Source organism: Schistocerca americana, chromosome 5 (assembly GCF_021461395.2).
Source record: "Schistocerca americana isolate TAMUIC-IGC-003095 chromosome 5, iqSchAmer2.1, whole genome shotgun sequence".
NCBI lineage: Eukaryota > Metazoa > Arthropoda > Insecta > Orthoptera > Acrididae > Schistocerca > Schistocerca americana.
In genome coordinates, this window is record NC_060123.1 from 302,447,961 (window position 1) to 302,475,621 (window position 27,661).

At 40.7% G+C, this 27,661-nt stretch overlaps 1 protein-coding gene across 1 annotated transcript; it reads right to left on the reverse strand.

Annotated features, from left to right (window-relative positions):
- Nucleotides 1-847: 847 nt before the first annotated feature.
- On the reverse strand, nt 848-26,399 carry LOC124615807 (26S proteasome regulatory subunit 6A-B). The gene is made up of 8 exons (XM_047143947.1): nt 26,204-26,399; nt 25,711-25,917; nt 24,599-24,706; nt 14,184-14,384; nt 13,954-14,056; nt 4,689-4,975; nt 3,142-3,369; nt 848-1,231 (listed from the first exon to the last, which is right to left on the reverse strand). Exons 1-8 carry the CDS (start codon nt 26,249-26,251, stop codon nt 1,121-1,123), a joined length of 1,293 nt encoding a protein of 430 aa, XP_046999903.1. The 5' UTR covers nt 26,252-26,399; the 3' UTR covers nt 848-1,120.
- Between the last annotated feature and the right edge of the window lie 1,262 nt (nt 26,400-27,661).

Here is a 27,661-nt window from a genome sequence, read left to right on the forward strand (position 1 = left end):
AACAAAATTGTGTATTAAACCCCCCTTTTAGGTTTTCAAGTCCCCTACTTCAGCAGACCATCTTTCCAGGGAGTGATGACTCCCTTTTGTAAACAATGTGCCATTACTCCTGTGGGAGGAAGAATTTTTGTACAAGGTGGCAGACGATCAAGGAATATTTCAGGATTTAGTTTTAAAAAATTTATTTGAAACACCCCACTTAAGTTTTTACCAATTTTCTCCCAGATGCCTGCACAACCGAAGCTGCTTGCCTTCAGAAACGAGGCAGCCCTGTCCGGTTAAATATGCTGACATGAGATGCCTTCAAGCCCTCTGCTGAAGTTGCTGATGAATTCACACCATCAGTTTGGCCTATAGCAAGCATGGAGGTGGGTCACATGTATGGACACTGGAGGGTTCTAAAGAGCAAAACAGTTTCTTGTCACTCTTGTGATCCAAACCTCAACTAGAGAACACATCTCTTTTTGGATTCAGAGTCTCTGGCTCTGCACTCCAAGATCGATCACCAACAAAACTTAACATGAACCACCACCTCTCTCATTGCCCATTTCTTTTGTTTGTTCAACTTCCTTGACTGACCTACACCTATTAACTTCCTACCCTAGGCTTGCCCCCATGTATTCCATATACTGAAATACATGCTCTTTATCTGACCCAATTTCCTGTTCTCATGTAATATCAGTCCTTGATGCCCACTCCTAAGTCCTGATTCCTCGACAACCTGTACATTTCATAATGTTTAAGTGCATAGATAAAACTTGACCCTGAAACAATTACATGACACAGTAGGCTGTGTGGTATAAACAAATGAGACCACCAGTTGTATTCACAAAACAATACAATACAATTTCAAAAAACATAACTCACAGTTCTTTAATATCAAAACTTTTTAGGAGAGAAAATAAGTTGTAAGAGAGAGAATCACAGCAAAACAAGGAATTTTACTAAAATGTTAACCTTAATTTAGGCATCATATTTCTGAACATTTCTGAATGTATGTAGATGAATGAAAGTCAGCTGCTGCTGCCACAGTTCATACTACTACAGAATTACATAATTTATTTACCACAGTAAACTGTTCATAAATTAGTGTCTCAGATTAATGTGAAACACAAAACATTTACGCATAGTAATTAAGATTAGCTTTCTTCTTGGCTTGGACTTCCAGTATAGCATCCATGAAGTCTTCGTGAGTGACAGTCAGTGCATTCCTTCTCAATGCAATCATTCCCTGAAAAAAATATTTGTAGTGAGATATCACAATAACAGCATTCAGGATTTTCAAGTACACTTGGCTATGAGTAACACGACCCAGCAATGTTCAATGCTCAGTTTAAATGTTCCAGTTACAGAAATTGAAGTCTGACAAAGTAGCTTTCTTAAATGTCCTTTTGAAACAGTTCTTTTCCCTAAATTTGGAAACATGCGAAACATATTTCAAAATTTTGAATCAACAAGGAGCACGGAAATCTTATTTAAAAGAAGTGCAGAAACAACTGAATGCTTTATTCAGATCTTGGACACTACGTTGCTGTATAGGTATTTTAAACCAATGTAGTCATCTAAGCCTGTTCAAGCACATGTAAGAAACAGTACTGTTTCGATTTTCCCAGCTGAACTATTTAAATACAAATAACTGGGTCCACAATTTAAAACTTTCCCGACGAATAGAATATTTACACAAAATTTCATGGAAAAAACTGCTAGGCATTCAACTGAATTTACTATGATTAGTACCTGTATCTTCTTTTTTGCCAGTATTTGTCACAGTTATCAAGGATCATATTTTGAATTGAGCTCATCTGGTGCTAATTTGACAATCTCTTCTTTCTTGCAAGTTGAATAGGTCCCCAATTATGCACATTTTAAACTAAGATGAAGCAGAAATGACCTCACTGAATTTCAATTATAACTTCAAAACTGGGTACAAATAAATTCCATTTGCTATATCTGTAAATATTAAGTGGAATAAATGCACACATTTGGAGAAGACATCGAGTAGCAGACACCCCTTTCACAAGAATACAGCATCAATTTTCTTATAAATTATGAGTATGGGCTACCTTTTGATGCTGTTAAAGACTCCAGATAAATGCTAATCCAGTCCAGATAAATACTGAACCAGTCACTTGTGTAATGCAATCTCAGTCTACCAAACTGTTTATTTATTTGTGACTGATTATGGGATATATAGCCCTCATCCAAAAAGATTTTCAATATTGTGGTAATGGACCATTCTGTGTCTGTTTGGTGCAGCAATTTTAAATTTATCAACAACAGCACAAACTATGGACTTCTGGAGTATTTGCATTATTAACTGTCATGATCAGTGACTAAAATAAATACTGAAGGATCTCCACAGTGAATGGTTTTTCTTGACAGATATTTTATAATCTTCACTTACTGAACCATCAATCAGATATGCTTTTCATGTAATAACTAAGAACTAAACCTTCAAAACACATCATAGTACAGGATAAACCAGAATATTTAAGGTTAGTTTTTACATGAGAATGATTTTAGTCTCCTTTTTGGTGTTCTTATTCTTGGTTTTGGCCCGTGGTCATTGGGTTTGCTTTTCACTTTGTGATTTGACAGTTATCTATTTTGCCTTTATGGCTAGGTGTCTTGTCCGCTGTGAGTGAGCAGTAAACTGCAGCCAAAATTTATTCTTCTAATTAAAAATTAAACTGGACAAGCTGTGGTCTTTCTGGAAATTTACTGTGCAGTCCACAATGATATGACGTGTATTTAACACAGGGAATGCTGCTTGCCAAAATAAAAAAGTCATGTTGAATTTAAAAAACATATAAGTGAAAAAATTTCTGGTAAATGAAGCTGTACCTGAAGTCACTACTGTGAGAACAGTGATAAATTTTACCCTGGAGGAACAATTAGGATAATTTATTTCATACAAAAGTAAGAAATTTTTTGAATACACAAATAAATTTATCTTTAACTTAACTGTGCACTTAGCTTACTGATAGAATTTCAGTGTGAATTACTGTTTACAACACATGTGTAATAGCACAATTTCTGTATACTTCTGAATCCCTTCCATTTCTTTAAACACCAATATTTTGGAGGAAAAAAGCATCTCACTAGAATAAAAGTCTAGGTAACAACAGATTTTATACTCACAGCTTCAACACAAACCGCTTTGCACTGTGCTCCATTGAAATCATCAGTCGAGCGTGACAACTCCTCAAAATTTACATCTTTACTGACATTCATCTTACGAGAGTGTATCTGCATAATTCGAGCCCTGGCTTCTTCATTTGGATGTGGAAATTCTATTTTCCTATCTAACCGACCAGATCGCAGAAGTGCAGGATCCAAAATGTCTACACGATTGGTAGCAGCAATAACCTAAAAGTGGTAAACATATATACATAAATTTAGCATAACTAGTTTCAAATTTATTATAAAATCACTTTCAGATCAGTCCACTACCTTACAAATGTAATAGGTTAACAAATTAAATACAATAAGTACCTTTTAAAGTCATTAGTATTTCACTAGATATGATGTGTTGTGCTTAATTTGTAGATTTGTTAAATAGTAGTGAGCAGATATGAAGACAGTTTTGTAGCAAAATTGAAATGCCACATTAGTAACTGTCTGGGTGAACACAAGCAATGTGCTGAAAACTGTCTAAACAAAACTTTCATGCCCGAGATATTGTTGTCAAACCTGAAACTATGTGAAAGCAAAGTAAGGGGGGCTCCCTAGGTGGAATGAGCACAGAAGATGGATGCACTACAATTTGGAACATACAGCATGGGTCAACAAATCTACTTTTTCCCTGTTTCTTCCCTAATGGTGTGTTTACATAAAGTAGAGCTTCTGAGACTGCATGAAATTCAGATTGTCTTCTTCCAATTGTGGAGCTTCATTAAAGTTAAATAATTGTTTCCATAGTGGTATGATGATTTTCATGCAATCTTATGCAGATATTAAAAGAAAATGTTGCTGTATGGACTACAAAAATGCACAAGGAGAGAGAGTTCTATCATTTTTCCCTGTCAAATTCTGAGATCTGAAAGGTAAGTAACCAAGTAAGTTAACAAGAAATGTAATGATTTCCGAGTGTGTTATTAACTCTAATTTTGACACTGAATACATCAAAATGAGAAAGGTATAGCATACAAAATATGGTGGTGTCAAAGTGCACAGAAAATACTGTAATCAGCAGAAATACAAGCAACAAACAAAGAACTCTGAACACACTCTCTACCAGTCAAATAAAAGGTATGGCACAAACAGCACCTTTCATATTAATTTCTTTATCTGGCAAAAGAGAAGAAATTGTACAAGGAAACAGGACTATTCAAGGATAAAGAAGAATGACACAAGGAAAATCAATCATTAATTGCTATCAACAACTGTATTAAGATAAAATAACATTTACCAGTTGGCAAATGTGGAACTAGTTTAATAGATCTGACACAGATAAAAACACAGGGGAAGGAGGAGGAGAGGGGAGGGGAGGAAGAAAGTTTGAAACTATGATAAGTTGAAGTACCAGATACAACTATCTTCTGAAAAATTTCTAGTAGGTATCCATCTTCCTCTGAAATGTGCCACTAGGGAAGCAAGTGACAGTCATTTTAATGTTGCAGTGTTTCAGCAACATTTAATTCATAAATTGCTACTCACACAAGCATAGCTACATTATTTATAATTACCTTAATGTCTGCAGTAGAACTGAATCCATCAAGCTGGTTCAACAATTCCAGCATAGTTCTTTGTACTTCTCTATCACCAGCCTTTTCTGAATCAAATCTTTTTGTGCCAATAGCATCCAATTCATCAATAAATATTATTGCTGGTGCCTTCTCTTTGGCAAGGGCAAATGCATCACGTACAAGTTTAGCACCATCTCCAATGAACATCTGTACAAGCTGTGGTCCAGCAAGCTTCAAGAATGTTGATTTTGTCTGTGCAGCACAAGCTCGTGCCAACAGTGTCTTACCTAGTAGGATATAAACACAACATATAAATGAGTAGCTGATAGTCTATTATACACTGTTTAAATAACTGACTGTTGTTTGTTGCTGTTGGGCAGCGACTGGACCTCCCAGCTGCTGAACATGCTGCTCACTTCAGTGACTGCTTCACAATCTGTGCCATCAGGATTCTTCCTACAAACACCAGCTTTCCTGAATTTTGGAGGTGGGAAATCTCCACACAGCATAAACTACATTCCCATAACCCCCTGGCCTCAACATTCACTAGTCCCTGTCCTCCACTTACCAATCTCCCTTCACTGCTTCCACTCCAGCACAACACAGCGCTCTATTCCAGCAATGCACCCACTACTCCTTTTCCTTCTCCTGTTTCTGTCCTTTTCTACACTCTTCCCTCCACCCCCCCCCCCCCCCCAACCTCTGCCTACCCAAACCTCATGATTGCACCTAGCAGCCCCCTACCCCCCTACCCTGTCCCAACCACATTCCTGCACACTCCCACAAGCAGCACTCAACCTTCTGCCACATAACCTGTGACTCCCTCTCCCCACCCCATGCCACCTCCTTACCCCCACCCATGATGGAGTGTTACTCCCGTCAGGCATGGTTAGAAATCAGTTCAGCCACAGTGATCTGAGCCAATGGCCATGTGAATGTGAGCTGTGCTTGTGTGAATGTTTGAGTGTTCTCTACTCCAGAAAAAGCTAAAATGTGTAACAGTCTTTTTCCCTTGTGCCTGTCTGTGACTCAGCGTCTCCTCTCTAAGGTGAGTAGCAATCTATCCTTTTCATAATATTGTTATTATTCCACCCTGGACTTTCCATTGTCTGTCATATGTACAAAGGGCCAGCTGTCATCCAACGGCAGGTGATTCCCAATCTCCATGTGTTCCCTAATGCTGCACACTTTGTAAGCACAGCTCTGTCATTCACATTACAATGGGTGAGCATAGCAGGAAACATGTCTGCTCTGTGCTACACCTAACAGAAAAATGTCCATAAAATTTCTACAACACAGTAACTGTGTCGTTATTTGCACAGACATTGGTCTCTTTGGAAAGACAGTGGAGAACCAAATGCTGATAAAGCATACCATATGCTATGACTCAATGGGGGAAAAAAGAGCATCTGAAGCACAGCAATATTCATTGCCAGATACGAAATTTTCGGCAAGCACCATTAAAACTCTTGTCTGGGTTTGGATGTTTTCTAGACAATGTGGTCTTCATGTTATTTTGAGGAAATTGTTCAGTTAAAAAAAAGATTCTATTCACCTTATGGTCCCACATCATAGATTCATTCCAAACAGGCTATCAATAAGTTATTTGTGATAGTTATTATGATGGATTGAAATTAAGCAGCCAATCACACCTCAACACATTGTTTGCAATGAAAAATGTGATACTCAGGTTCTTCAAGCCACACACTGCTAAGAAAAAAAAAAATGATTAACACAAATTTATTTCAGAGCTATCTCTTCCATCAGGATAAATAGATTTTATATAGCACAGGTAGCCCTACCACTAAACCTGCTAAACCTGAGGGAAAAGTGCACCTATGGTGTTGGCAGATCTTCCACTGCATGCTGCTCTTGGCGATTCATTTCCATTGGTAGTAGCCAATCAGGTGATAGTACACAGTAGCCAATGAGAATTGCTGCATCTAATGACTAGTTTTGGTGTACAATATGAGTCAAGCACAATAATGACAACTGCTGATCTGGCTAGATGAATTAGAAGCTCGGTTACTGGTTTTCGTATTTGCTTCTTGTATTGCACATTTCCGGAATATGACAGGATTTCTCTATATATTGTTCCAAATTCCAATGTTATCGTTAGTTATGAGTTGGTGAAGCCAATAAATGTTATGGGAGGAGAACTGGGCTGTGTTACATATCAGGCTATAGCCATAGGCAATCATCATTTCAACAACTTTGTGGGACTGTTTCAGGATGCCCCAGTTTTTGAGATGGTTGTCTAATCATTCAACTAATGATCTGTCATATTCATTTCCTATCATTCGCTCTGCAAACAGTTACAAACTGCAGCATGCAAAGCAAAACCCACCAACACCGTTAACTGCACTTTTTACCAATTCCTTTAATAATGTCTTTCAAACTTGGCCAGAATCAAATTTTACATTACATGAACAGTTGCTTACTTTTGGCATAGGCCTCATTTTGATAGATTACTAGTCTCTCTCTCTCTCTCTCTCTCTCTCTCTCTCTCTCTCTCCCTCTCTCTCTCCATGACAGTCATTCCATTTTTTAGCACAAAATGCAGAAATTTTATGCACTAAACACCCAGTAAATATTGTTAATATTTTGTTGACATATTGACTGTGTGATGTAACTGAAGTACATCTATCCTCTCCACAAACAACAGAAACAACAGCAACAGTTATGCACTTTATTTTAGTTTGATGCACACTTCCAACTATCAAATGCATAAGCAGAAAGGCAGCATTTTACTGCAACAGAGAGCAGCCATCTTGTTTTTATCTAATTGTAATCAGCAGTTTTGGCGGAATTAAGCCACCTTCAAACTAGACTATTTTATTCATAAAATATAAAATGTGGCATTCTGCACACTAGCTGGCAGAATCAGCCAGCCCCTGCCAACAACAGTGTTATTTTAGCATAATCATATGTTTGATAATTTGCTTTTGATAACAATTAGCTGAAATGTGAAAGATTACTAATAATTACAACTTACTGTTGCTCTGCTCTGCAAAAATCCAAACTATTTCACTTCCATTATTTTCAAGCTTCTGCACAAGTATAGTGGTAACAGAAAATAAGCATACCAGGAACTGAATTCCTTTTCATGATACTGTGTTACTTTATAACAACTAAGAAGAGGGAATTGATTGACTCTATCCTTCAAAATTTACAACTAATACAACTGATTATCAATTTTTATAATATTACAATGACAGAAAATATTAACAGGAGGGTTATAAAACAGCTTAATGCTTTTGAGAGACTGGCGACTTAAAAGAATAGTGAACCTAGGAAACAGCCCATTTATGCTGTTTTTAAAGTGTTACTGACATACATGTAATTGATGCCTCTTCAGGAGTAACATACCGTCAAACAGGGTGATTTTGGACACTGGGGCAACTTCAGACAGTATGGCTTATTTGCTCTTTGCTACTGCATAGAAACAAAGAGTTACTTATTTTAACGTCCATGTGCCAGTTATTTTAAGCGCAAGATTGGATTTATCGCTTTATACAACTTTTATTTTGCATCAATTGTTTCCCTAGGTGAATAATTGATGAACAGTCTCAGTGTTAAAAATCCATGCATTATCGTAAAGTGGAAACTTTCTATTGTTGCGACGAGCGGGAAGCTATTGTAACTGTAATTGTTGACGCGCTCAGTAGCTAACAGCATTAAGACAATGTCTGTACAAGTTTGTCGAGTTTCTCGTGCAAGGTTATAAAATAACGACGGTTTTTGTAAAACTGTGTACTGTGTGGGGTGATTTCGGACAATGCCAAGAATGTATAAGAGCAGGAAAGGTGCTACAGTACAGTGTAATTATGACCCGGAACTATTAGATAAAGCTGTTCGTGATATTCACAGTGGTAAATTATCGTACAGAAAAGCACGCAATTTGTATGGTATACCTAAATGAACCCTATAAAATAAAGTGCAGGAAGCACATTCGGGGAAAAAAAAGGGAGTACAGCCAGTGTGAAATGAAGAAGAAGAAGAAGAAGAAGAAGAAGAAGAAGAAGAAATGTTGAACCACTGTATCTTGAGGGCTTCACACTGGGGATTTACCTTCACTAAATTCGATATTAGATATTTAGTTAAAGGCTACCTTGATAAATCTAGCCAAAAAGAGAAGGAATTTCATATCATCTTGCCAGGAGAAGAATGGCTGCTTTTATTCCTCAAACGACAGTCAGATCTTTCCGTTCGCTTAAGCGAAAATATTATATGAGCTCGTGCTGAAGTGAACAAAGAGACTGTTTATTTAAATTCTTGCAAAATAAAAACTTAGCTGTAATATATAAAATTCATTATATCATTCCATCCATCCCCCCCCCCCCAAGAACCATGGGCCTTGCGTTGGTGGGGAGGCTTGCATGCCTCAACGATACAGATGGCCGTACCGTAGGTGCAACCACAACGGAGGGGTATCTGTTGAGAGGCCAGACAAATGTGTGGTTCCTGAAGAGGGGCAGCAGCCTTTTCAGTAGTTGCAGGGGCAACAGTCTGGATGATTGATGTTCTGGCCTTGTAACACTAGCCAAAATGGCCTTGCTGTGCTGGTACTGCAAACAGCTGAAAGCAAGGGGAAACTACAGCCGTAATTTTTCCTGAGCACATGCAGCTTTACTGTATGGTTAAATGATGATGGCGTCCTCTTGGGTAAAATATTCCGGAGGTAAAATAGTCCCCCATTTGGATCTCCGGGCAGTGACTACTCAGGAGGGCGTAGTTATCAGGAGAAAGAATACTGGCATTCTACGGATCGGAGCATGGAATATCAGATCCCTTAATCGAGCAGGTAGGTTAGAAAATTTTAAAAGGGAAATGGATAGGTTAAGTTAGATACAGTAGGAATTAATGAAGTTCGCTGGCAGGAGGAACAAGACTTTTGGTCAGGCGAATACAGGGTTTTAAATAGAATATCAAATAGGGGTAATGCAGGAGTCGGTTTAATAATGAATAAAAAAATAGAAGTGCGGGTAAGACTCTACAAACAGCATAGTGAACACATTATTTTGGCCAAGATAGACACGAAACCCTTGCCTACTACATCAGTACAAGTTTACATGCCAACTAGCTCTGCAGATGACGAAGAAATTGAAGAAATGTATGATGAAATAAAAGAAATTATTCAGATAGTGAAGGGCGACGAAAATTTAATAGTCATGGGTGACTGGAATTCAGTAGTAGGAAAAGGGAGAGAAAGAAACGTAGTAGGTGAATATGGATTGGGGCTAAGAAGTGAAAGAGAAAGCCGCCTGATAGAATTTAGCACAACTCAATCATAGCTAACACTTGGTTAAAGAATCATAAAAGAAGGTTGTATACATGGAAGAAGCCTGGAGATACTGACAGGTTTCAGATAGATTATATAATTGTAAGACAGAGATTTAGGAACCAGGTTTTTAATTGTAAGACATTTCCAGGGGCAGATGTGGACTGACTACAATCTATTGATTATGAACTGTAGATTAAAACTGAAGAAACTGCAAAAAGGTGGGAATTTAAAGAGATGGGACCTGGATAAACTGAAAGAACCAGAGGTTGTACAGAGTTTCAGGGAAAGCATAACGGAAAAACTGACAGGAATGGGGGAAAGAAATACAGCAGAAGAAGAATGGGTAGCTTTGAGAGATGAAGTAGTGAAGGCAGCAGAGTATCTAGTAGGTAAAAAGACGAGGGCTAGTAGAAATCCTTGGGTGACAGAAGAAATACTGAATTTAATTGATGAAAGAAGAAAATATAAAAATACAGTAAATGAAGCAGGCAAAATGGAATACAAACATCTCAAAAATGAGATCGACAGGAAGTGCAAAATGGCTAAGCATGCATGGCTAGAGGACAAATGTAAGGATGTAGAGGCTTATCTCACTAGTGGTAAGATAGATACTGCGTACAGGAAAATTAAAGAGACCTTTGGAGAAAAGAGAACCACTTGTATGAATATCAAGAGCTCAGATGGAAACCCAGCTCCAAGCAAAGAAGGGAAAGCAGAAAGGTGGAAGGAGTATATAGAGGGTCTATACAAGGGCGATGTACTTGAGGACAATATTACGGAAATGGAAGAAAATGTAGATGAAGATGAAATGGAAGATACGATACTGCGTGAAGAGTTTGACAGAGCACTGAAAGACGTGAGACGAAACAAAGCCCCGGAGTAGACAACATTCCATTAGAACTACTGGCGGCCTTGGGAGAGCCAGTCCCGACAAAACTCTACCATCTGGTGAGCAAGATGTATGAGACAGGCGAAATACCCACAGACTTCAAGAAGAATATAATAATTCCAATCCCAAAGAAAGCAGGTGCTGACAGATGTGAAAATTACTGAACTATCAGTTTAATAAGTCACGGATGCAAAATACTAAAACGAATTCTTTACAGACGAATGGAAAAACTGGTAGAAGCCGACCTCGGGAAAAATCAGTCTGGATTCCGTAGAAATATTGGAACACGTGAGGCAATACTGACCCTACGACTTATCTTAGAAGCTAGATTAAGGAAAGGCAAACCTACGTTTCTAGCATTTGTACACTTCGAGAAAGCTTTTGACAATGTTGACTGGAACACACTCTTTCCAATTCAGAAGGTGGCAGGGGTAAAATACAGGGAGCGAAAGGTTATTTACAATTTGTACAGAGAGCAGATGGCAGTTATAAGAGTTGAGGGACATGAAAGGGAAGCAGTGGTTGGGAAGGGAGTGAAACAGGGTTGTACCCTATCCCCGATGTTATTCAACCTGTATATTGAGCAAGCAGTGAAGGAAACAAAAGAAAAATTCAGAGTAGGTATTAAAATCCATGGAGAAGAAATAAAAACTTTGAGGTTTGCCGATGACATTGTAATTCTGTCAGAGACGGCAAAGGACTTGGAAGAGCAGTTGAACGGAATGGATAGTGTCTTGAAAGGAGGGTATAATATGAACATCAACAAAAGTAAAACGAGGATAATGGAATGTAGTCGAATTAACAAAGGTGATGCTGAGGGAATTAGATTATGAAATAAGACACTTAAAGTAGTAAAGGAGTTTTGCTATTTGGGGACAAAATAACTGATGATGGTCAAAGTGGAGAGGATATAAAATGTAGACTGGCAGTGGCAAGGGAAGCGTTTCTGAAGAAGAGAAATTTGTTAACTTAGAGTATAGATTTAAGTGTCAGGAAGTCGTTTCTGAAAGTATTTGTATGGAGTGTAGCCATGTATGGAAGTGAAACATGGACGATAAATAGTTTGGACAAGAATAGAATAGAAGCTTTTGAAATGTGGTGCTACAGAAGAATGCTGAAGATTAGATGGGTAGATCATATAACTAATGAGGAGGTATTGAATAGGATTGGGGAGAATAGAAGTTTGTGGCACAACTTGACAAAAAGAAGGGATCGGTTGGTAGGACATGTTCTGAGGCATCAAGGAATCAACAATTTAGTATTGGAGGGCAGCGTGGAGGGTAAAAATCGTAGAGGAAGACCAAGAGATGAATACACTAAACAGATTCAGAAGGATGTAGGTAGCAGTAGGTACTGGGAGATGATGAAGCTTGCACAGGATAGAGTAGCATGGAGAGCTGCACCAAACCAGTCTCAGGACGGAAGACGACAACAACAAAATATCATTCCATATCACTTATTCGTAACAAAGGGCTCCCTTAAAATGTGTAGAATGTCACCAGAATCAAATGAAAAGCATGTAGAATTTTAAAAAGAGGCAGTAACTGTCCGAATTCACCCTCGTATACTGTCACTTCGGACAAAGATTTAAGAAACACATTTCCGAAATCACCCCAACTCATGGGGTGACTTCAGACACTTTATTTAACTGCCTCAGATAAATATACCTACACATCCACTTTCTAGTTCTGTGATATTTTATTCGTTACACATATACCCTACCACTTCCATAACAATCAATTTAATCTAACAATATATATGAAAGTTACAATCAAAATAACGACAAAACCGTCCGAAATCACCCCGTTTGACAGTATACTAAAAAATGACGAAGTTCCAAGACTTATTTTTCATATTCAGTTTAGTTCTTTGATAAATTATGAATTTTAAAATAATGACAAAGTATAATTATTCCCCCCCCCCCCCCCCCCACACACACACACACACAAAAATGGCGGGAGGTTAGTTGTTGAGCAATTTTTTCATCTTGAGCTTCCAAGACTTCTTACTCAACAATTTGTAGCAGAATTACAGAAAAGTGTGAAACCTACTGAGTATACGCATGAAATTATGTCAATGCAATCAAACTGGCTCAGCCATTCAGGACAGCAGCTGTTATGTTTGTTAATCTTTCTTTCTAAATAATTCTATAAATTGACAACAGCAGCAGTAAAGTGGCAGGTTGCAAAATGTCCATACATTGACTCGTACAGAATTAGTCCAGTTTTTGAGTGATAGTTCGCACATCAAGGAAATCATGGCCCAACCTATACACCGATGATCTTTTTAACACAAAGTTGCATCAGTTACATGTATCAGGCAATAAGTGCACTAACGGAACTACTTCCACACAAATGTATAAACTTACAAGTAGTCTGGAGACCCCCACAGTTTCCCCTGCCTCAGCAGCACCCACAGGTGTGGCAAGAGTCCAGCAGCTGGTTGCTACAGTATGTTCTGCCTCCACATCCCTGCATTTTCTTTGGATACAGTTTGCCTCATGCTTTGTAGTTTTCTTTCTTAAGTGTTTTCTACAATCCTTGTAATCCATGTACTACACCAGAGCCACTCTTTCCATGATGATTGATAGTGTCATTAGACCTCACAATACTTAGCAAAGGGAACACATACTGGAAATGCTTAGTAGCCCTGTCTTAGGACTTCCAACTTTCTGAAGTCAAGACCAGCCACAGTTGGTTAATTTCTCTGAGGTGTTCATTTTGCATGTGCAACTTCCTGGACACTACAGGCAGTAAGAACTACTCACCTTAATTTTAGATATCTATGTTCAAATGCTTCCAAACATTTGCAGTTATATAACAGGTTTACTGCAGTTGGGATGTGTTAAACAATATTACTGCTTTATTTTTTTAACAATTAACTTTTTTTTCTTGGCTGTTATTTTACTTTGGTTTTAGAAGGGGACTGAACATTCTTTATTCACTCTAGCATTTCACAGTTAAATTGGTACCAACTTGAAAAAATTTCTTTTCATTTTACCCAGTATGTCACTACTGTAAATACACTAAATATAGCGAATGAAAGCTTAGGTGAAGCTACATTATGTCTTTTAAAAACTAATAAGTTGTCACCTGTTCCAGGTGGACCATATAACAGAACGCCTTTCGGAGGCTGTATCCCAAGGTTCTCAAACCTTTCCTTGTGAGTCATTGGCAGTACCACCGCTTCAATTAACTGCAAGTATTAAAACACACAAAATTGATAGTGTTAGCAACACGATATTGAGATGTGGGGGCACCAAAAAATAATGGCAGTGACCTGAAAGCAGATATACAGTATTTCATAAGACAGACTGACTAACCTCTTGAATCTGTTTGTCAAGTCCTCCTATATCAGAGTACTGTTCTGTAGGTCTTTCATCAACTTCCATAGCTTTAACTCTGGCATCATATTCTGCAGGCAGTGTCTCAAGAATTAGGTAAGAGTCCTTATTTACACCAACCAAGTCACCAGGTTTTAGACGTTCTGCATCAACTAGTCCAATAACAGGCAGGAAATAGGTCTGAAATACATCAAGAATTGTGATGAGTTAGTCAAATATGTGCCTATGTGAACAAGTGTAAATGAGAGAGAGAGAGAGAGAGAGAGAGAGAGAGAGAGAGAGAGAGAGAGAGAGAGAGAGAGTTGGCACAGGTACGCCGATGGACCCACTAATGTTATTAAATGCATGTAAAATTAAGATGTTGCTTCATAAATTTGTCTTTTGGTGATTTTATTCTTTTTAAATCCTGCCACAAGTGATCAAAGGGATGAAAATGGCTGAACAGAAGCCAGTTATATGCTGGTAACCTCATATTAATGAGATTTTCTTTTTATTGTGAGATAAAAGAAAATATTAGTAACAACAATCTCAAATTATTATCCATACAAGAACAAATAAAATGTGCTTGCAGTGATGAATAGCCAAATACACAGAAAATTAACACATGGCTGACCGATAATAATCTTTAACTGACACAATCCTAAAAATTCTCATCTTGAAGCTTCTTTACACCATTCACTTTGCTCATGGAAAATAAGACTATCATCTTCCAACCTAACATAGCCCTCAGGCTATGCCACGTATCAGTCTCCCACCACAAACAAGATTCCACATTCAGATAAAATAATAAATACCAATTTGACAACAATTCTGAACCAAAATCAGATTTCATATTCAAATAAAATATTAAATACCACTTTTGACAACAATTCTGAAGCAAAATCAATCCATGTTCCTTACCTCTACAGGAATCTCCACTAATACGTGTTATATAAATAAAAAGTTTATGCTCGACATAACTACTGTATGAAAGTCAGGGAAAACAGATCAAAGTTAAGAATAAAGCAAAGTGTTATTTCTGTAGTAATGTTGGCATAATTTGCTGTGGGGTGTGACTGGAATGTCAGGGTATGTGTTAACAGCGTATTTCAATTGTTGAATGAGAGAACAATGGCTAGTCTTGTCTCAGAGGCAAGTTTTCATGTCCTACACCTAACATCCTCAGGATGTGCAACATTTTAATGTAGAAAAGGCTGTTGGCAATCTATGGCAGTTTGTTAAAAATAGTTACACTTCTGAAGTAACAGTTTAAGTTACATGTCTAATGACCCACTCTGACCACAATCTTAGTCTGCGCAACAAACCATTGTAAGACTATAAAGGATTGTCTTACATTCACAGATTCAGCTTTTGCTGCTGAGGTCAACATTTTTATGTTGTGTAATAGATTAATACAGAGTTTGTCTTACATTTACAGCTGAAGTTTTGGCAACTGAGGTCACGCAGGCATTTAATTTGAAGAATTCAGAAGGATTGGAGGGTAGTGATACTACACTAGGACAAATCTTGGGGAAGGATGTAGTGGAAGGATATTCAGATAAGGGTTCATTATAGGCTACAGCTTGGTGGGGGTTGAAACAGAGGGAGGTTTCTTGAACATGTCGTGTCTGCCAAAGAAAGGTAGTAAGATAGGAAGAGGACACCAATGTTGCTGCAAACTGTGTCATGAGGCATTTTGCAAGGACCCTGTAGGATAAAACCCTAGACAGTTAACTGTCACTGGCAAAAGGCTACAGGGCTTAGACCAAATCTGAGAGGAAGAGGAACACGTCCCCACAGGAAGGAGAAGGAGGAGGAGATTATGAGTTTAACATCCTGTCGACAATGAGGTCATTGGAGATTGAGCACCAGCTCGGGTTAGGGAAGGATGGAGAAGGAAAGCGGTCAAGCCCTTTCAAAGGAACCATCCCAGCATTTGCCTTAAGTAATTAGGGAAATCACTGAAAAACTAAATAGGATGGGAGGACAAGGGTTTCTACCTTTGTCCTCCCAAATGCGAGTCCAGGGAATTTTAGAAGCGAGTCAGGAGCTTAAATTTTGCTGGTCATGCCCCTTTCATACACAGCAGTGGACTGGGTTATATTCAACATACGAGGCATAAAGGACACCACAGAGTGTCTACGCTCTGCCACCTCTTAGGCATAATCAACAAGAAAGGACGCCTGTAGTTGGCACCACATAAGAAGGTCCCTCACAGCTTGGAGCACTTATCAGCTTTCAGCTGCAAAGCACTAACAACTGTAGGCAAAAAGGTTGGATTAAAAGAGGAGAGAAGTGACCAAACTGCTAGGTCATTGGTCCCTTGTTCCGAATAAAACAATGCCACAAGTGTGAGAATAAAACAAGCGAGACTGACAACACAAAACAAAGAGAAACGAAAAACAGCAAGAACGACGGGGGTCAACAAACACTTAAACGGACAAAAGGGGAGAAGAAAAGCACAGAAAGGCAAAAAACAGGTAGAAGAGATTAAAACAACGAAACATATTACCATGGTTGGCTGACCATGAGAATAAAAAGGAGAAGTCAGCCACTCTGCAACACATTAAAACCTCCACCCTAAAAGTACTAGGGTGGAGGACACAAGAGGGACAAAGGACATGCGCTAAAACTTGGATCAAATGATAAAACCCACCTTCACAAATAAAATGCAAAACTACATCAGCCAATGAGGCATTGTCAGATGAAATTAGTGGCAACGAGTGCGGTAACCAAAGATTTCGTTTCAGGGCAGTCAAAATGGGACAGTGCACCAGAATATGGGCCACTGTCAACCAGGCACCGCATCGACACTGAGCCAGCTCTTCACATTGCAGCAGGTAGCTGTCAATCGCCCAAGTGTGGCCAATGTGGAGCTGCCAGCATTGAAGCACAGAGTCCCTGCAAGAGGCCCACATGGAGGACCGCCACACATTCATAGTCTCCTTAACGGCATGCATTTTGTTTTTCATACCAAGACTATGTCAATCCGTCTCCCAAAGACTAAATCCTGGCGTCGTAAAAATGAACTCAACACAGGTCAGTTATTGGAATGCTGATCTCCATAAGCGGTTTCCGTGTAGCCTGTTTGGCCAGCCTGTCAGCAAGTTCATTGCCTGGGATTCCGATGTGTCCTGGGGTCCACACAAACACCACTGAACGACCGGACCATTCCAGGGCCTAGGACCAGTCTCCTGGATGTTCACTACCACAGGATGATGAAGGTAGCAATGGTCAATAGCTTGTAGGCTGCTCAAGGAGTCAGTATACAGAAGAAACGACTCCCCTGGGCATAAACGGATGTCCTCAAGAGCACGAGATGTAGCCACCAGCTCAGCAGTGACACTTCAGCCATCTGGCAAGGAATGCTCTTCAATATGTCCTCCATGGGCAACACAAAACTGACATGACCATCAGCCATCCGAGCCGTCTGTGTGAACCACTTCATGGCCTCGGTACATGTCAAGAATCGAGAGGAAGTGACAGCAGAGAGCCGCAGGGTGAAATGAGTCCTTTAGGCCATGTGAAAGGTCCAGGCGAAGCTGCGGCCTAGGTGTACACCATGCAGGTGCACACAAATGGACTTAGAATATAGGTGGTAAAGGCAAGATAGAAGGGATCAGATGCGAACTGCAATTGTAAGCCCTGACCTGGGCCGCCGATGTAGGAGGTTAACTGCCGGGGGTGGGGAAAGGAAACCGTAATTCAAATGCGCAGGAGAACTATGAACTATGCAACGTAACTGGTGAGCAGTTGAGCACGCCTGATCTGCAATGGAGGGACTCTAGCCTCTGCTAGGAGGCTGGTCACCAGACTCATCCTAAAAGCTTCCATCGCTAGTCAAACGCCACAGTGGTGCACTGGGTCGAGTAAACACAATGCTGAGGGCGTCGCAGAACCATAAACCAGACTCCCATAGTCAAGACGGAATTGAACAAGGGCTGCAGCAGCATAGACCGATCTGCAGCCCAGTTGGTGTTGCTCAGGCAGCGGAGGGCATTGAGGTGCTGCCAGCACTTTCGCTTAAACTGATGGAGGTGAGGAAGCCAAGTCAATCAGGCATCGAAAACCAGTCCTAAAAATGGATATGTCTCCTCTACAGTGAGGGTATCGCCAGTAAGGTAAAGTTCTGGTTCCGGATGAACGGTATGATGCCGACAGAAGTGCATAACACACGACTGTGCAGCCGAGAACTGGAAGCCATGGGCTAGAGCCCATGACTGCACCTTGTGGATGGCTCCCTGTAGGTGCCGCTCAGCAACAACAGTACTGGTGGAGTAGTATGAAATGCAGAAGTCGTCTGCATACAGAGAGGGTGAGGCGGACGGCCCCACTCGTATAATGTGACGCAAGGATATGATGTCACCAGATAGTGTCATAAGCTTTTCGTACATCAAAAAAGATGGCAACAATGTGTTGGCATCTGGAAAAGGCTGTTTGGATGGCAGGCTCGAGGTACACAAGACAGAGACCTAGGCGGAAACCGTCCTGGCACGGAGCCAGTAGGCCACGTGGCTCCAGGACCCAACACAACTGCTCACACACCAGACATTCCAGCAGCTTACAGAGAATGTCGTTGAGGCTGATGGGCCAATAGCTATCCACATCAAGCGAGTTTTTGCTGGGTTTGAGCACAGGTATGATGGTGCTCTTCCACCAGTGCGATGGAAAGACGACATCACATCAGATTTGGTTGAAGATTATGAGGAGATGTCACTTTTTAGTCAGACAAGAGATGTTTAATCAACTGACTGTGGATCTGATTGGGTCTAGGAGCTGTGAGCTGTGTCAGGACAATGACCAAGTGCACTGAGGAGCTCCCACTCTGGAATGGCGCGTTATAGGGTTCACTGTGGTGTGTAGTGAACGAGAGGACTTTCCCTTCCATCCGCTATTTGAGAGTGCGAAAAGTGGGCGCAGGGTAATTCTCTGACACAGCAGCGCGAGCATAGTGATCAGCAAAGTGCTCGGCAATCGCGTTTGTGTCAGTAGATAACATGCCACTTACAATTAACACTGGTTACACCTATTGGGGTCTGGTACCCAAAAACTCATTTGGTCTTTGCCCAGACTTGGGAAGGTGACGTATGACACTCAGTGGTCGAGACTTATCTCTCCCTCCCAACACTCCTGTTTCCATCTTTTGATAAGCTGGCAAATGCAAGCACAGAGCCATTTAAAGGCTACGAGGTGTTCCAGGGAAGGGTGCCACTTATGCCGCTGGAGAGCTCGCCCATGCTCCTTAATAGCCTCAGCGTGACCACCAAGGGACTGTCTTTCACCAGGGGCACCCTAAAGAGTGAGGGATAGCGTTTTCCATTGCAGCAACGATTGTTGTAGTTACCTGCTCAACCACCACATCAATGTTACCATGTGGGGGAGGTTCAACGGTGATAGCTGAGGTGAAAGCATCCCAGTCTGCCTTGGTTAAAGCCCATCTGGGCAGGTGTCCCTGGGCCTGACGCCAGGGCAGTGACAGGAAAATGGGGAAGTGGTCGCTACCACACAGGTTGTCATGTGCTCTCCAGTGGATTGATGGGAGAAGGCGAGGACTGCAAACAGAGATCAATGGCCGAATATGTGCTATGGGCCACACTGAAACGTGTGGGGGCACCTGTATTGAAGAAGCAGGTCAAGTTGTGACAGTAAATTTTTGACATCTCTGCCTCAGTCAGTAAGCAGGGTGCCATCCCACAAGGGGTATGAGCATTAAAACCTCCCAGAAGTAGGAAAGGTTTAGGGAGTTGATCAATCATTGCAGCCAATAGGTTCAGGGGTACTGCACCATCTGGAGGAAGATATACATTGCAAACAGTTATTTCCTGCATCGTTCTTATCCTGAAAGCCACAGTTTCAAGAGGGGTTTGAAGGCGCAGTCCATGACAAATGCAAAATCCATCTGACACTATTATATTCGCTACAATTCTTGTAATGTCCCCTATAGCTGTGGAGGGCAGGGGTCCGCATTTCCAGGAAACCAGGTTTCCTGAAGGGCAATGCAGAAAGCAGGCGTAAAGCTTAAGAGTTGCTGTAGCTCATCCAAGTGGTGGAAAAATCCACCGCAATTCCACTGGAGGATGAAGTTATCGTGATGCTGGGAAGGCATGAAGCGCGCAAGGAGGCAGGTTATGACTCAGGGTCACCTGCTGCCACCGAATGAGTATTTGTAGCCGTTTTTATGGTGGATGAGGCATCAGTGAGATCCAGGTCCTCAGGGAACAATAATATCTCCACCGCATCCTCAGATGCAGAACTGATAGGGAGTGGTGGTGTTGGGGCCACCAGAGGGTCCTGTTTCTTAGCAAACTACTTCTTAATTGGCTTGCTCTCTCGCTTCTCTTTAGGAGCTTGTTGGGAAGATTTCTCCAAAGCAGCTTCAGGCACAGAGGAAGACCGTGAAGCTCTTCGTCCAGCAGTTTTTGGCTCCTTGAGCCACTGTCAAGTGTCCACCGTGGCATTAGTGGAGACCTTTGTAGAGAGGGCCCAAAGGGACCCCTTCCGCACAAGAGGAGCCAGAGAAGGCTGTTGCTTCTCCAGCAGGGTGGAGGGGACCGATGTCCCCTACGTTTAGGGGAGCCTTGCTCCCAAAGTAGGTGCTCTGGGAGCAACGGAGGAAGACTTACCCCCTACCACCAAAGGGGCGGATGTATTGTGGTGGCCCAGAGGGCCCATTGTTCATGGCACAAAGTGAGGAACCACTGGCACTTGTAACATAGCTGCAGCATTTGTCGACGTCAATCGAATGGGGTGTATTGTTTCAAATTTATGTTTAGCCTCTGTATAAGTCAACCAGTCCAAGGTCGTGTACTCCACAATTTTCCGCTCCTTTTGGAGTACTGGGCAGTCTGTGAGCATGGGGAGTGCTGCTCTCCACAGTTGATGCAAGTTGGAGGACGCACACATGGAGTATCTGGGTGCAGTGAACATCCTCAGTCTCAACATGTGGTGCTGGAAGTGCAGGAGGAAGACATGTGCCCGAACTTCCATCACTTAAAGCACCGCAAGGGGGAGGGACGTATGGTTTAATATCACAGTGGTAAACCATCACCCTGACCTTTTCAGGCAATAAATCACCCTCAAAGGCCAAGATGAAGGCACTAGTAGCAACCCTGTTGTCTTTGGGTCCCCTGTAAACGCACCAGATGAAATGAACACCCTGCCATTCTAAGTTGGCACAGAGCTCGTCGTCAGACTGCAAGAGGAGATTGCAATGGAAACTGATCCCCTGCACCATGTTGAGGCTTTTATGGGGAGTGACGGAAACAAGAATATCATCCAGTTTATTACAGGTGAGTAACGTTCAGGACTGGGCTGGTGATGTTGTCTGAATCAAGACCGCACCCATTTCGCATCTTGGACAGCGCTGTCACTTCTTCAAACTTATCCTCAAGGTGTTCAATGAAAAATTGAGGATTCATACGTAGGAAGGAGTTCTCATCAGTTCTGCTACAGACTAAAAACCAAGGTGAATATGGGTCTCTCCGTTCTGTAGCCCTATGTTCCTCCCATGGTGTAGCAAGGGAGGAAAACCATTTAGGGTCATACCTGTTGGCGTTTTATTCAATCTTGCCCTTCTTAGAGACTGCTGGTGCCATACGGTCACCAGCAAGAGATGACTTAGTGCGCTTCATTGAGGGTCGTCTGCCCTGATGCCACCCACTCTGATCAGGGGCTCTGTCCACAGGTGCCCCAGCCACAGCAAAGGCCAACTGGCATGATGGCCGTTTCTGGGTGCCCTGATGCCCCAGGAAGACAGGAATCTACTCCTTGGCATACATGGGGAGTTTACAGCTCAGGCATCAGCAGAGCAATCCTATGTTGTCTGGGGGCTACCACCAAATGGGTACATCACAGCCCCACCACAACGGACTGGCTACCGTGCTGGATATTGGGAACAGAAATCCAATATTGTCGTGGGGGCGAATGAAGACAGGAGACAATGGAAGAAGATGATACACCCAGGAATATGTCCTCATCCATATAGTTGAATCACAGGTGGCGATTCAAAGCCATGACGAGAGGCAGGAGATCGAATCTAAGGGCACTATGGTTAACTCATGCACCATGTAATGCATCCTTCCCCATATGGCCCGCACTTTTGTACAATTTTGAAAGTGGCAGGTCAAATCATAGAATGAGACCTGAACTCATACATCCAGAAAGTATGAGACTCCTTTTAGTTGCCTCTTAAGACAGGCAGGAATACCTTGGACCTATTCTAACCCCCGGATCCGCAGCCAGTGCTGCAGGCAAAAACCGTGGCCATCAATAGAGCTGTGACAACACTGAGGCATTTCCACCACGACGTTTACAAAATCGCATTCCGTTATTGGCTCAGGTAGGCCTGCAAAACTTTCTTGCGCAGCCCCATAGATATGTCAGGAACCAACATACACCAACTCAAATACAGCATCACAGGAAGCATCAGCTAACATTTTGCCTCTAACAAAAGTTGTTCCAGATAACAACAGAGATCAAAGTTGATAAAATGTTGGTCATTTTCCAAAGCAACAATAACTCAACCAGGTAACACTGTTAACCAAATCAACATCCTTCAATGTTATCACTCTATGCTTCAAATTATCAAATGAACTTTATGACCACAGCAAAAAAGCTACATCAACTTTCCTCATCTGCACAGCCACAATACATACCCCAGTTTCATGAATAAAGGAAACATTCAATCAACAAAAACTACTTTACTATAGGTACAAGATGAGGTATCTAACTGTCAAAACAGGTTTTAGTCCAGTCACCTAGCAAAGTATCCAATACTCAAAACATTGACAACCAGTTAATGCTGCTGACAGTACTTGCATAAAAGAGCATTCTGTGAAAGGAATGAGGGTATTAATTCTGAAATTTTTCTTTTTCGTATTCTGCCACAGATGGCACAAATATTGGATCAAGTGAAACATGTGATACTGGATGTCAGCTTTGACTCGTGATATGATTGTTATAACATGACATTATGGTTGTGCAGCATATCACATTCTTTACTGTGTAGTGACACCCTGTAGCATTGTATATCAATGTCTCTAAGATGCCTTTGTATGAAGGGGGCATTTTGTAGTATCTGGTTGTGTTGAATGACAATGTTTCAGTGTTGTTTTTGAGTGTTGTTAGAGACAGACTGGACTGGTGTGTGTGTGTGTGTGGGGGGGGGGGGGGGGCGCACACTCATTTTTATCATCAATGCATGGTGAACATTAGTACGCACATGACTGTTTTAGCTGTGTACGGAAATTGGCGTTCATTGAATTTTTTATGAATCTGTAGGTTGTGTTATTAGTTGGAGTTAATTATTAAGATTAGTGGGGATCATGCAGTTTGTTCTAACTATTTCAGTCAACTTGGGTTTTTGATAACAGTACAATCAGTGAGTTTTGGTTTCCAGTGTCATGGACTTTGTTCTAGCTATTTTAAGTTAGTTAGATTTGTGATAATAGTGCAGCGACTTCTTGGGTTTTGGTGTTATGAAGTTCGTTCTAGCTACATACATGAACTTTTCTGTACCAGTTTTTACAGCGCATTGTATACTGTGTTACTGGGGACTTCGTTCGAGCTATAGGTCATGTGATGCCTTCAACCTAAATTTTTACTGCTTTTAGGGTGTATGGAGGCTTTGTGGATTTTTCCCTACTTTTTTCTTTTCGAGTATGTATTTTATATTAGGAATGCTGTTTATTTTGTTTGTCAGCACCCAAAACCTCCAACTCATATAGCTGCTCCGTAAGTTTCATGTTCTCCTTCAAATTCTTTTGATTAAATTTTGTATAATGGGATTGTTTTCATGTTTTTGCATCTTGAATGTGTGACACTGAGGCTGGCAAAATACAGTATCCACCCTGCTGTTGACCTCAGGCGGGGAGGGGAAGGGGGGGGGGGGTGAAAGCCAACAACCAGTATTGGATTTTTGGTATCTACCAAATCTTTTCCTTTTCCAATAAAACTTTTAAAGGCCCGTACACACACCATATCTCTTTAAAAACAAAATATATTACAAGCCCTAAACACTGTAGGACTGCCAGAAGCTGTTATGAGGGCAACGGAGTTAACAATGCACAGTGGCAACACACACTCTATATGTAGTCAGCAGCCATTTACTACTAAATATATGCAAGATTGTACAAAAGAAAATTAACAGTAAGAAGATGACTGCTGCATACGGGCTGGTTAGAGTGAATCTTGTTTGTGGTGCCACAGATCTGCAGCATAGCCCGAGGCCTAGGAGTAGAAGCATAGCCTATGTGCCTGAGCTATCAGGTCAAGACAGCTAATTACTTTAAAAAATCCCATCACTAAAATTGGGAACAGTAAGATGATTGTATATTTGGTATATTGTTAACATTTATCAGGATTTGCTTTTCCTTTACGGCACCAGTAAATGACTATTCATTATAATATGACCATACCTGTCTTGTTGATGTTTTTATTACAGCACATTTTCCTTTCCTCTGTGAATCAAGGTCAACGACTGCCCCATCTTCTTCCCCCTGATCCTGAGGATCAACATCTAACAGCTGCAAGAAAAAAAATTAATATTCAGGGGAATATGCACTTCATGCTTTGTTTAAGCCTGACTAATGTAGCTAAACAAGTAGTAATATAAGCTACTCCCTTTATTAAACCCAATGACAACTGCTTTTAAATATAAAAAAAAAAGTTGTCCATCACAATTAGGCAACACACACACACACACACACACACACACACACACACACACACAGAGAGAGAGAGAGAGAGAGAGAGAGAGAGAGAGAGAGAGAGAGAGAGACCTTATATCATAAATCATTGAAAACTGTTCTTAAGCAATTGCTGCCAAAGGCATGTTAAATACTGTTAGCAAGAAATGAGCAGGGTTGGGTAACTCACACGTTCATTAGTCTTGATGTGAATGATTTAACAGTTTTGATATTTCATGCCAAATGGCTCTGTACACTTGTTACTTTCGTTATGTGTTCTGGTTTTCTTCAAACTGATTCTCAGCTGAAGTCAGTCTGGGAAAGATTTGACTTCAGGTGTTTCCTACTCGCTATTAGTAATTCAGTATTTCAAAATGACATATTACCCAGACATGTTATTACTACTACCCAAAATCATTTGACGATTATTCATGTAAATCAACATGTTAAATGTTACTATTTCGATGTTAGTAACTCTAAGATATTGCGAAGTCACGAAATTAAAGGCATTTTATGTTTGAATTGTGCACTGTTGTACTATAAGAGTTTTGAAGTGTTAGCACTTGTGCAATGTTAATAGCTTCTGAGACCACTGCAACAAAAATAAAACGTTCCTCGTGTAGCAAACCTTCGGAACTTGTCAAATCAACACACCGCACATCACTTGCAACACTATCTGCAAGTTACTCTCCATGCACTACATTGCGTCCTTCCTTTAATCACATTTGTTTGCTTACGAAACTAAATCTCGTGTTGGCTAAGAACTAAAATACAGCTAGTATGAACGAGTCAACCCAAATCAAGACGATATAGAAAAAGTTGTTTGACGGCTGTGAACTTACCTCTATAACATTTGATACAAGGTAGGGAAGTGTTTTGTTAACTTTTATTTTCTCAGTATTTTCTTTAATTTTTTCGTTTTGTGCTTGAAGTTCATGAGATATCCTCATCACTTCACTCTTCATTATTTTTATTTCATTATCCAAAAGCCTCGTCCTACTAACGAGTTCATCTGTTGACATTCGGAGGACCTCCTCCCCCAAGCCTTCCTACAATTGTAAACAGAAAACACGCACTTACATACAGATGACACTTGTTAACCTGTAACTGAAACTGTAATTAAGCCGAGAATTCGAAAATTGCAAGATACTGTTTCTTAACCTATAACTACAGTATTCAATTTTGAACAAGTCATCGTTGACATGGCCAAACTTTGAAACTGTTGTTTCTGAATAAAAAGATTCTGCAAGATGCAACTTAATCAGGCACATGCGTAATTAGCATAGTGAAAAAAAAGTTACGTAGCGTGATAGGTACATCAGTTGTACAAATTACCTCTCCATCTCCCCATGTTACAGGTTCTTCCACCGCTGTCGATGCCATGTTTGTTTCCAACCACAGATGTTACTTGCGTCGTCGATAACAACCAAGGTGGTTGACGAAAAGAAATAACGAGTTTTTATTTTAAAAAAATTGTTGCATGGTATAATTCACAGAATGAGTACGTACAAGAGTTCAGTGTGTGATGCTTTGTAAATATTGTAAAAATGAATCTCAAAAATCGTATCTCTGGAAGAGGAATATCCCTGAGTAGGTCAGCTTGTCAAACTTTCAAAACACACTCGAATTTAGGAACTGTCACTGTTTTTTCTCGCTAGATTAGAAACACTTAATTATGTTGATGTGTAGATATCTAGAACATCCAATATAAAATACTTATGAGGGCGCAGAACGAAACACATTTTCATCCGTGTTTTGACACTTCGTTTTTTTGCCAAATTCAGATATGACGGACACTCAATGATATAATCTCTTGCCGGCACGCGCTAGAGCCATCTATCGGTAGGTCCGGTAGTTGAGCATCCCTCATTTCGCTAGCTTTAGACGCCTGTAAAGACTCATTCACACAGGCCTTCACGATACATCTAAACATTCTACAATGCATTTCCAATGGTGGCTTTCACCCACACCTTCAACTGACCGTCACGTCACGTCAAGATTTCTCGAGAAGAAAAGTTTGACAAAGTTGGCATCTGTTTTCATCGGAAGTGCTAAACTGCACATGTTCCATGGCGACTTGGATTTTCTTTTAATACTGGGTTTTCTTCCACAAGCGGTGTTGATTGTTGGAAACAGAAAAATTATTTAGATTTGAAAATAACAGAACAGAGCTGACACCCGTACCATGTGTGTACAAGAACTTAAGTTGATGAAGCAATTTTCATTAAATAACATGTTAAGAGAAACATTCAGCTCTAATGAAGGAGAAAAACATAGTTGTTTAAATTATGACATAGTGGGAGCAGTCGCCGCCAGAGTGAAGTGTGCATAGGTGCAAGTTGTTTTTTATTCTCTGGGACAGTTCCAGTTGGCAGTTCCGTTATTCCTTGCATTTTATTGTTATTTCTTGGTTATGCCTGTGATTGTCAATAAATTTTATTGCAATCCTGACGTGTGAAAATTTTTTGGATACGTCATAGGAGTAGTAAGGGTACTTACAAAGTGATGACCTCCCAAACAATCAGAGATTCACAAACAGACATGCAGGGCGAAGCAATATTATCGGGTCAAGTTATAATGTGCATGCATACTAACCAGCAGTTAGCAAACCTCCGAGATGCGTTGCACAGACAGATGGAAGAGCTGCAGTTGACAATGGTCAATGGAGGAGCGGGGGAGTTCAATGCCGAGCCCGAGTACAGCAGATATGCGGCGACAAACAACCTGCAAACGGAGGTGCGGATGGTGCAGTTCCTGCCAGACAAACCGGTACTTTGGTTCAAATGGCTCTAA